This window comes from Brassica oleracea, chromosome C2, assembly GCF_000695525.1.
Source record: "Brassica oleracea var. oleracea cultivar TO1000 chromosome C2, BOL, whole genome shotgun sequence".
NCBI classification, from domain to species: Eukaryota; Viridiplantae; Streptophyta; class Magnoliopsida; order Brassicales; family Brassicaceae; genus Brassica; species Brassica oleracea.
Window position 1 is genome coordinate 28085616 of NC_027749.1, and position 11999 is coordinate 28097614.

The 11999-nt window shown below is 36.4% G+C and overlaps 1 protein-coding gene across 1 annotated transcript; it reads right to left on the bottom strand.

Annotated features, from left to right (window-relative positions):
• Positions 1-1143: 1143 nt before the first annotated feature.
• On the bottom strand, positions 1144-2928 carry LOC106325951 (MYB-like transcription factor ETC3). The gene is made up of 4 exons (XM_013764002.1): positions 2770-2928; positions 2348-2435; positions 1601-1740; positions 1144-1231 (listed from the first exon to the last, which is right to left on the bottom strand). Exons 1-3 carry the CDS (start codon positions 2834-2836, stop codon positions 1662-1664), a joined length of 234 nt encoding a protein of 77 aa, XP_013619456.1. The 5' UTR covers positions 2837-2928; the 3' UTR covers positions 1144-1231; positions 1601-1661.
• Between the last annotated feature and the right edge of the window lie 9071 nt (positions 2929-11999).

Sequence of the window (11999 nt, forward strand, 5' to 3'; positions counted from 1 at the left end):
CAACGGTCATATATATTTGTCGGCAACGGTCACATGGTTCGTCGGAATTCCGTCGGAAAATACCGACGGAATTCCGACGACTTTGCTGTTAATCGGAATGTCGTCGGAAATTCGTCGGAATATACCGACGAACTTCCGACGACTACAACGGTTACATTTTTTATCGGAATGTCGTCGAAAAGTCGTCGGAAAATTCCGACGAACCATATTTCGTTGGAATTCCGTCGGAAATAGCCGACGGAATTCCGACGACTTAATTTTTTTGGATTTGGTCGGAAATTTGTCAGTATTCCGTCACAAATGTCCGACGACCTTGGTGTCCGTCGAAACCTCTGTCGGAATTCGGTGTGTTTTCTTGTAGTGTTGATTTATTGGCGACTAAAGTTGTAGATGCTTGGTGCAATCAAGATCCGCTTAGAAGAAATTGTTTGTTTCAGTTACAAACACTTGTTTTAATTTCTTCACTTATCAATAAAAATCTCTCTTTTGATCAAAAAAAAATCAATAAAAATCTCTCTTTTGATCAAAAAAAAAATCAATAAAAATCTCTCTAAAGTTTTTAAACAAAAAAATATTAGTATTTTAATATAACTTTTTTTGTTTTTCTCTAAAAAATTGATATCTCTCTAAGGTTTTTAAAATTTTTCATTTGAGAATTCTCTTGGCTCCTCTCTCTTCTTTTTCTATTATTTTTACTTTTATAATCTTGAAACTCTTGTTAGAACTCTTCTAGAGTTGCCGCAGGATATTACAGGAAAACTATGTAATGTAGGAAGAGGAATAAGTGCGTGTCTATGGACTGTGGAGTAGGTGAAATAGCGTTAAATAAAACAAGTGGGTCCTGAAGACAGCATGTCGTTTATGACTTGTAAAACGACGTCCACTTTTGTTTGGGAGTAGGTTGTTTGCCACTTTCCAAATCCACCGTGTCAAGCTTTAAGCAGTGTTGGAGATACATATTTCTACAACTTTCCTTCTAAAATGGTAATGCAATTACTTCCTATTACCAGCACACCTCTTTTCACCTATCCGTATTTGTAAATTTTGTATCATCAAACTTTATCTTCGGAAAAATTAATAAAAAATAGCAAATGTTCCATCTTGTCCTACGCACAACACTCGGCCTTATTTGTTAGAAGAAGTCCAATTTTGTTTCTTTCATCTCTTACAGAGGCCCAAATATTCTTAGTCCATGATAAAATTCCGTTTGAGATTCATAATTTAGATTAAGGGGATGTATTCAACTGAGAGTTTCAGGTGATTTGTATTAAAATGACAAATCTACTGTTATTGAAACATGAATTTTAAAAACTCATTTAAAATCCACTGTTATTGAATTTGACATTTTTTAAAGTACTCTGAAATCCACTGTTATTGAAAATATTTTAAGCTGTGGAGTTTTAAAGTTTTCAGGTGATTTTAGGGTGTTTGGGTATGATTTCTTAGTTAAAAAAATTAAAACTCAAATCCCATAGTTTTAGGTGATATTCAAGAGTAGTTTAACAAAAGTCACTTAAATCTCTGCAACTTATTGAAATCATCTAAAACCCCATTAAAAATCAAATCACATCAAATGTTAAATTGAATACATCCCCCTAAGAACCTTTTCTTATTACAAAGTTGGTATTATAAAAATTAATCAGTGAAACTTCATAGATAATTCAGTTATTCTTCATGACCCAAAACCTCTCAATTTCTTGTGCAGTTCTTCCTGGGATCCTCCCAGCTATCAACTCCCACCTTTCACCAAATATAGGAAAAATAAACACAAATAAAGATTTAATTAGTGTTAAATAAAGAGAAAAAGACAAAAATAGCACAAAATCAAGTTTTTGTTTCCAAACTAGCATTCAAGGTCAAAAGTCACAAAAATAGCACTTAATGTTTTATCAAAAGTCACAAACTTAAGGTTTAGAGTTAAAGGGTGGAGTTTAGGATTTAGGGTTTAGGGTTTAGGGTTTAGGGTTTAGGGTTTAGGGTTTAGGGTTTAGGGTTTAGGGTTTAGGGTTTAGGGTTTAGGGTTTAGGGTTTAGGGTTTAGGGTTTAGGGTTTAGGGTTTAGGGTTTAGGGTTTAGGGTTTAGGGTTTAGAGTTTAGGGTTTAGAGTTGAGAAATGAGGTTCTGGGGATAAGATTTCAAATTTTGAAAAATAAAAAAATTAAAATTTTCAAAAGATAAAATGCTATTTTGGTCATTTTAGTTTTTGAGTGCTATTTTTGTGATATAAACTTAGAAATGTGCTATTTTTGAGATTTGCTCTTAAATAAACTAAAACTGTTTCTTCTTCTACGAAATAATGTCGATATCGCAGCAGGTAATAAGTAATTAACATTTTTAAAGGATCAAACCTGTCACCGACAAGCTTATGCATTCGACAGACCAAATCTTCTTCTTCTTGATTCATATTCAGAGCTTCCCACTCAATACTACTCACTTCTGTTCCACGTCATCACCAGTATTAAATGAATATCAGTTCTACGGTGCAAGTTAGCAGTACTTATACAAACTAACTTGATATAGAGTGAGGCTTAGTTTAGCGTTAGTTTGGTTGTATATATACCAAATCATTGTGTACAGATTTAATTAATGAGAAAGTCTATGTCCATAACAAATTTGATCTCTTTCTATCATCTTCGTCGTTGATCTTCTACAAAGCTTTATAACCAGTTTCTCACAATATAAAATAATTCTTTTTTTTTTTTTTTGAAAATTAATATAAAAAAATTCTTTTTAACGTGGAAAAGTTGAAACGATGTTTCGAGCTTATTACCTTGAGATGAAGAAGAAGCAACAATGGGACTGGTCTTGGTCTGCTTCGTCCTGAGATGCTTATCCATTTGAAATGGCAGCTTACTATAAACGTTAGGGATGTGAGAAGTATAATAAATATGAGAGAGATGGGGTTTGGAGAGAGAATGGTTGTTTTTGTTGTTCAGAGGAAGAACACCAACACTCCTTTCTATTTATAGCAACCGAGTTAGGGGGGGGGGGGGGGGTTGGTCGGTCGGTTTGCCTTTCTTTCATTGATTAAATCATCATTGTTAGTACTTGGTAGTATCTTGCAACCAGTAAAATCACATGTACCCGTGACTCTATTAACTCCGTTGTGATACTTCGGAACATCAGCTGAATAAATAAACTGATTCCTACCGTTAGTTAGTTAGTTAAGATCACTATCATCTATTTTAAACTCCTCTATTTTTTTTTGAATGGATGTGAAATTATAGTAAATAAACTGATTCCTACCGTTAGTTAGTTAGTTAAGATCACTATCAACTATTTTAAACTCCTCTATTTTTTTTTTTTGAATGAATGTGAAATTATATTCAGATAAAAAAACATTTGTACAATAGCTGTGGGATTGTTGTTTTTAAATAGAAAGTGCAGAACACCGATTATAAAAACTCAAATATACTCATTTTGAGTCAAACCAAATAGCAAAAGCATCCCCATGCCGGCCTCGCCCAACTTCTTCCATTTTGTAGTAAATGCTTTTAAAACTAACTGCAAATCGTTTTGTATTTTAAAACATTATACGAGAATTAAACTTTTATTTTGATCAGTTATATAGGCTTATCAGATTTTTTTGAAAAAAAAAAATTATCCGGGTCTATAAAGACATAGACCTAATTTCCCGGGTGGGAGATGCATCCCACGGATAAACCATCTATCGGGTATTCAAATGGACCAAAAAACAGTAGTCCATATCCGTTATGCTTATCAGATAAAGAGACCAGAGCACAATTTTGTGTGTTTTAATTATTAATTCACGTGAAAAGTTTGCAAAACGATATTCATAAAATGACTATATATATTAAAAATTTTAAATAATATTTAATGTTATTTTTCAACTGAAAAATATGAACAAATGGTGAAAACTTTTAAAGTGAAAAATCCAGAAGACCTAAAAATATATTGATCGACCTCACTCCAAACCAACAACAGAAAAATCTTTTAATTTATACTTAATTTGAAGCACAACGCGACTATACGATTACATATATTATTTTTTTTTGAAAAAAGGCTTATATACGATTACATATATTACCTTGTCAATGATAAAAATACAATATTACTCACTATTATTAAAAATTCCTCATAAAAATATAGTTAACATTATTTCATATGACAGTATCTACATAACTGAAAATATATAACAAAAAAAAACAACGCGTCCCTATTGTTTTTCTTAAAACCAAAATAAAACGATACAAGTTAGTTTCATTCATAACAAAAGAATACAAACACATCTATTCATCTGCTGGATTAAGTTGATGGAGTAAATATAAATAAAATAAATAAAATAAAATATACTAGAAAATGAAATAAATTCATCTTACTTATTTTATCAGAATTGCATTTTTCGTTTAGTTTTTTTTTATATATAATCGACAAAATGATTTCTATTTATTCAAGATAAATTATAAATGTTTTAGGGTCTAGTGGCAAGCGGAAGGGTCATACTTTAGGGTCTTACCCAACAGGTGCATGGTTCGAAGGACGGCTGCTAATGGATTTGTGGTGATTATCTTGAGGGACCTTTGGACCTGATACAGAGACGCCCATGTCCAAACTACGTATAACCACTAGTAGATTAACATGGGGGTGATCACCAACCCTTCTAGATGCTTTCGGCGGGTTCCCCGGCGGACTATGCCCAGATTTTCGGTGGACGGTCATTAGGCGATAGTTGAATCTTTTTCGGAGGCATCCAGATATCAGGACCATAAAAAATAAATAAATATTTTTGTAAAATTGATAGAATAAACTATTTTGTATCATTCTATTTAATAAAACTTGTAATCCAGTTGCAGATCTACTGTATAATTAACACAAAAGCTTCTTTTATTTTCATCCTCCTACATTTAAATACTAAACTTGTGAAGTATATTTTGTTAGCACTGGAAAAAGCTATGTTGAAAGTTTGGTAGGGAGAAGTTAAATATGGGGATACTCCATTTTATTCCCTTTGTGTACTCGTAAAGAATTATGTATGCTAGAGTTATATATATAGCCTCTACAAGTCATTCTTACAAGAAAAAGTGGTTAGGTTTTATTTATTTTATTGAGGTAAATAGTTTTGAAAATTCTGAACCAATAAAGCAGTTGTAATAAAACGTGGTTTGTTGTTGTAAGGCCCGCTTTTTTTCGGCTTCAAGCCTATTTGGGACCATTTTTGGATGATTGAGGACCAACTATCCAAATTCCAAAACACTTTCATGTTTTGTACCGATGACATTCCCTATCTCCTTTTTGTGCACTGATTACATTATTAAAAAGGTGTGCTTACAACCGGAGCGATGCGCATCACTAAAAGAAAAATGTGATATGATAACAGGAGAAGCATGTTCAAAGTAAAGAAAACCAAAGATGGTCTTTACTTGTATTTCTGCAGCCGGAGCTCCGAAGAGCTTGTCAAGTCGAAATCAACGATGATGTCCCTATCTCATTCTAGAAGATACATGACCGGGAAGGGAGAATAATCAAATAATTTCAAATAATAAATTATACTTATAAGAAAGTAAATTCTTTTAAAAGCACAATTTTTTTTATCACAAAATAGTATTATCTCCGGTCAAGTTTTCTATTTTTTTTCTTATTTCACAAAGATAATTTTTTTTTATATATTTAAAGTACTTTTGTATACTTTTGAAAAACATTAATTAAGAATATTTGAATTGAATAAATTTCATTGGTAGATAATTATTGGAAAGTGTATAGAAAATACATATTATATTTTTAATAAGCGTAAATACTCAAGAAAATTTTACTTTTAGGAACGAATGAAGTACCAAAAATTAAATAGCATTCATTAAAGAATAAAAAAACTAAGGTAACCTTAGTGAATAAGAAATTTAATATAATAATTATTTTAAAATTATTTATTTTAAATTTTATATCTTAAATTTAAAATTCTAGATCCTAAATCCTAAATCTCAAACCTTAAACCCACAAAAAATAACTATTCTTGACCAATTAACCTAAAAATATATGTTTTTAATTTTTTAATAAACATTATTTTTGTTATTTTAATGATAGTTTTTTAATACTATCCAATTGTATTTCTCTTCTAAAAATGTTTTACTGGAAGGCTATGTACTCTGATTTTTTTTTTTGTAGAGAAATAGCTTTCTTCTTATCCTAAGCAAATGATGAAAAAATCACATCAAGTAACAATGTTGACAAATAACTAGTCTAATTAAACTTAAGATAAGTTAATTGGGTTGATTGATTATCTAAGCGAACTATTGAAGTAATCACTCAAATAATGTATTTGAGGCTGACTTTCAGTTATATAAAAATCTAGATAATATGCTCTACGTCAAACTCAACTAGCTTGACATCAATTTGTTAATCAGTGAAGCTCAACACCTATTAGAGGCTGAATAACTAAGGTCTACGCATATTTATAAAGAAAACATTGATTCCAGATGGGTTTATGCTAAGTATATATCATAACTTTTCACTAAGAGCATCTCTAATCCACTTCTATTTAGTATTTAGAGATAAAATCACTTCAACCATCTCTATTTTTTGCCTCTAAAATAAAGATTGCTACTTTTTTTCTCTTTTTATAGAGGAATAAATAGCATTCTTTTGTATTTGGAGGTCTCTATTTTAGAAAAATACATTGGAGCAAAACTCATCTCTATTATAGAATTTCTTTATTTTAGAGGTAAAAATAGGGGAATATATTGAAAATGGTCTAAGCCTTCATGTAGAGAATCTGTCCGGCTTAACAGAAAAATCCACCTTCATATCCGAAGCAGAAGGGATAGCCGGCTCATCCTCAAATGTAGGAGGAACGACGCCCTTGATGTTAGCCTCTGCCAAAACTACGGTCTTGTACTGATCCATCTCCTTGGCCAAATTCCACTTGCCGGTTTAACGCCTGAGCCACTCTCTCATTAGCTCCCAGCGAGCGGTAATCCTCGCCCCATTCACGGCCATCACCATCTCATACATAAAAGTCTCCGCTGACTTTCTAAGGTCGCTCATGATTTTCTCTAGTTCCTGTTTTTCCTTGCCTAGGGTAAGCGCCTCAGCCGAGGACGCCTCCACCATGGACTCTTGGGCCTTGACCTTCGCCTGAAGATCGCAAATCTCCATTTCCCTGGCCGCACATTTGCCTTTCTCCTTAGACAGCTGGCAAATTAGCTTTTCCAGTTCTTCCCGATTAGAGGACAAGCCCTCTTCCGACAATCCCTCTCCTAAATGGTGAAGTTGAGACAAATTCTATTGCAATGCAAAATTATCATCAGACGAGAGTATATCAAAAGACTAAAACTAAAGACCAATTAAACATTCTGCTTACCCGAAGGAGTCCGCCATGGAAAACTTGAATCACCTCCGAAGGTTCTCCCTCCGAAAGATGAGTCTGATCCTGAAGAAATACTTTGGAGTTCAAGTTGGAGAGAACAGTGGATAGCCCACCAGAAGAGTGCCCAATGTCGGCTTGATTGACGAGCTGACCTCGTAACTACACCATCCTTTGAATTCTTCCCCTGAGACGAAGAAGTTGGTTCTACTTTCACCACTGTCTTGCGCCTGCTCTCGGTGATCGTCATATCATCATCCGAGGTATCCTTGCTGACGGATCCTTTTTCGCCGACACCGCCTTTGTCGCCTCCTGGAAAGCGACCATCAGATATTGCGCAGCGTCTCCTGACATGTTATCTGAAAATTAACATCAAGGCGGGAGTCGTTGAATATTTGAGTCGAGATTTGCATATTGAAAAAGAAAGAAGGAAACTTACCCCACAGCCTAGTGCGTTGCAACACCTTTGAGCTAAGAAAGTACACCACCTGACGGCGTTCGAGGGGAAGCGTTCGCGTGCGAAGAACGTTACTTTCTCCCTCCGAAAGAGCATGATGAGTTCCAGCTGCACACAAAAGTTCAGATATGTCAATCAGCAGGTCGAGATAAGCCACCTATCGTATGATACACCTATCTACGAAATTCCATCGATAAAAGGATCCTGGAAGAATCATAAAAGCATATCTCTCCTGCCATTTCTTCCTGAAGACATTAGCTTTACGGTCATTCTTCGAAAGTTCCTCTACGATCGGCAAACCGCTGCAAGGGCGGAGATGAAAATGAACCTCGCCACCGCTGATGGGGGCTAAATGATAAGCGTAGAGCACCTTGTTAACACCCAAGGGGAGGCACTTTACGTTCTCCAAGTTCTGAATAGCAATGAGAATCCTCCAAGCGAGAGGGTTGAGTTGAGAAGGTGAGATCCGGAAGTAATCACATAACTCTGCGATAATCGATGGCACTTCTCCTCTGAATCCTGAATCAAAGAAGGCTTCGTAAACGGTGATCTCTTCCGGCATGCAGTTATAAGCCCGCTCAGACGAGCTAGATGCACGGAGAACAGCAGAAGGAGGGAGTAGATATTTCTTCCGCCATTCTGCAAAATCGTCATCCCCCACCAACGACGCGGGACCCACCAGAGGTGGAATCAGAGGGGCGTAAGACAATGGAGCTGGAGCCAAGAGGTTATGCTCAGTTTTGTCGTGCGGATCTGATGAACTATCGGATTTGGAGATGGGAGAATCCATTCTCCTCTTCGATTTGACCTTCTCGACTGTTAGAGGAATGGAAGAACCAGTGCGCTTTGACATATGTGAATCGTCTCCTGACCAATAAACTAGAGGATGAGAGAGGATAGAATTGACCTACGCACCTAAACGACTGGAAAATCACGATCTACCTAATCCTAGAGAGAAAGAGTGAGAAATGGTACCTAATGGTGAAGAAGCCAAGACCGTGCTGCGCGATTATGGAGTGAAAAAAGAAAGGGTGGCATTTAAATTAAGAGTCGTTGATATCTTCTCGAGAAAGCTGCTAACCTCGATCCCCTTAAAAAAATAAAAGAAGAAAGGGGAGATTTCAAAATTCAAATCAAAACCCCCTTTTTTTAGGAAAATCGAACGAGGAAATAGATTTGGCCGGTTCGAAAATATGGAAGGAAAATCAGAGACATTAAAGCTGAGTTGATCGACCAAACCCCCGAATCCATAGAGGTAAAGCTCCGATGGAGCACATCCCTCCAGCATCAAGACCAACGGCCTGGCCGCTGAACATAGCGACTATCTTATGCTCACTGAAGCGAAGAACATCCCTTCGACTAGTCCTGCATCAACCTACGAGGGCCATTCCAGGTCATGAACCCTGCATACTAGTCCTATCATCAACAAAAATGAGGAGCCAGGGCTTCGTCATCGAATTATCAACTATGGACTCCGATTTATTCATGGGAATGCCGGCTTTCCTCCAGGTTCAAACACAATTCAGGCCTAAGAAGAACCTGTGAAACGGAATAACTGAAGCAATATCACGCCTAAGGGAGGCCTGCCGAGAGAGAGCAGCTCCGATTGACTCAAGTGCATAGGTTATCTCCCGAATTCGATGACGAAATCAAGAAATAAGGGGCAAGCTGTTGGGAAAAAATAATCCGGTATAAGAATCCCCCAGGCCTCGGGCATGATACTGGCCTCCAGGTTCCTACTAAGAGAAAGACCTGGTTCCTACCGTTGCTTCCATCTCCGGGTAAAATTGAAATTTTCTACTTAAGGGATCCTTTTATATTTCCAAATATGGAAGAGTTTAACCTACCTAACCGACATCTCCACAACTATATAAGGGGAGCCCATACCCAAGAGCAAAAGGATCGACATTCATAGACTAAGAGATTAGAGCTAGACGGCTAGAACTAGGGTTTATACACCAAACGTTGTAGTTTCCTGCTCATTCAATCAATAAAACATCTCTTCGCTCTCTATTCTTGCTCGTTTTCCAGCTCTTCTATTGTTCTGTAGTACTCACAAAGATCCTACACAAAAATACCCTAACACGTCACACACGCTTTCTTCGTGTGTTACACTCAGCATTCCTACGACCATCTCATTCTTTACCATGTTTTCATCACTCTATAGCTTACATGTCCTAGTTAAGCATGTCTCCTCCATGTAGCATCTTCATCTCTGACATGTAAACACTCCGGATAGCTAATCTCCATTGGAGTTTTGTAGAGACGGTTTGGGGATCTTGTAATACATACAAGCAATCTTCCACATGAATTTGTGAGTGTTAAATAGACGGCTTTCATTTTAGCCTCACATCTGTTTTCTGTTGCTTATCCAAGACTCAATATGTTATGGTTCACATCAGATATATAATATATGTCTTTGAGTGCCTTCTTTGCACCAGCCTTGCACACAAAGGTAACCACAAATTTTCCTAAAATGTCAACACACGATCCATCACCAAACTTCACCTTACCTTTGATGTTTTGATCCAAACTCGAAAAGAACTTCTTGTTTCCGGTCATGTGATTACTCGCTCCATTATCCAAGTACCAAACACTTGCATTGCCTTTGTCGATATCAAGATTCTTCGGAATCAGTTTGTCTTTATTCAAGAACACTACCTCGTGTACGTAAAGGGTGCCGGTCTTTAGTGTCTCGTTTATGTTGGTTTCTTGATTCTTTATCGGTTTCCCGGAACAGGCAGTTGATAGTGACATGGATTTTCACATCTCCAACATATCACCTTCGGACGATCCTTCTTAGAGTTTTTATCTATTGTGTGTGACATGGCTTTGGTTGTTTAACCGACCTCGTCCTCTGCCTATTTCATTCCGTCCTCTACATCTACTACGGAAACTCTCGTTGTTCCTCTGACTATGCTAGCTGTTATTTGGAAACATATGTTTCCCTTGGTATTCTTTCTGAGTTTCTTCCCCTACACGCTTCTCACAGGCCTTTAGCCTTCCAACTATATCCTTAAAAACCGTAGAATTTAGGTCTAGGACTTGCTAAAGGGACTCTATGATCTGGATGTAATTTTGTCTCGGAAGTCCCTTCAAGAATTTCTTCACCATCTTGGACTCTTCTATGTTATCTCCTAATGAGGCTGCTTTGGAGGGTAGGCCCGATATATTTACCGCAAAGTCATCGACCGTATCATTATCATCTATCCTCAACCTATAGATCAAACCGTCTAAGTAAAAAGATGAAGAAGTGGTCAATAGATCGTTGCAAGGCTTCCATCATTGCAAGGCTTCCTCGTACGTCAGAGACTTTGCAGGACTGCTTAGAACAGAAGTTAGTAGAGCCAACCCGCAATTGAAGCTCTTGAAGAAGCTTTCCATGGAGATTGGGTTGGGGTCTTCTTTGGTGGAAAGATGCTAGGGAGTGAGAAGGGTCTCCGTGGTTCTGATCTCTTTTCGGATAAAACTGACATAGGAGAAAAGCTAGCGACTTTCAAAGCTTCCATGGCTCTCTCTTTCTCTCTACACTACACCAAGCAGTGTCTTCTCCGTATCATCAAACGTTCAGGAAAGATTAAAGAAGAAGTGGCAAAAGTGTGAAGACAAGCATGAAGCTGTTTCTAGTAAGCTGACGTGAACTGTGTAGTCAATCTCAGCCACAACTTCATTGACGCTTGGCATTTTCGGATGAGATGTCTCTTGAATGTCTTTGGTGTAAGAGTAAGCGCATAGTCAAATCAAACGTGTGTGGACTAGATATATGAAGATGCTTATAGCAAGAGCATTAGTGAACCCCCCTTGGGGTTCATAAGAGTTTTTTAATATTTTTTGGTGGGTCCATGAATAGTTATGAACCTGTATCTATTGTTTTCTGCATTAGTGAACCTGAAGAAGGAGTTCATAGGAATAAAATAATAATATTTATGTTTAAAAGTAAAAAAAAATTGAGAATATAGGAATAAAATATTAAAATATATTATAAATATTTTAAAACTTTTTATTCAATACATTAAGAGTAGATTACATAAATCGAGAACATACAAACATACACACATTATTCATCTTCATTACCAAACTTTTGCCATATATTTTCCATTAAATCAGCTTTCAAACGATCATGCTTCTCTGTATCTCGAACTTCTCTGCGAATGCCTAACATATCACCGACATGGATACTTTCTCTCATTTTCACCTTCGAACTTCTGCTTGACTCTCCTGACTC

What these genes read in the sequence shown, in the direction of transcription:
- LOC106325951 (XM_013764002.1), bottom strand. Translation starts at nt 2,836, where the DNA reads ATGGATAAGCATCTCAGGACGAAGCAGACCAAGACCAGTCCCATTGTT. An exon ending in TGCTTCTTCTTCATCTCAAG is followed by an intron (nt 2,436 to 2,769) that starts GTAATAAGCTCG and finishes GACGTGGAACAG; the next exon opens with AAGTGAGTAGTATTGAGTGG. An exon ending in CATAAGCTTGTCGGTGACAG is followed by an intron (nt 1,741 to 2,347) that starts GTTTGATCCTTT and finishes ATTTGGTGAAAG; the next exon opens with GTGGGAGTTGATAGCTGGGA.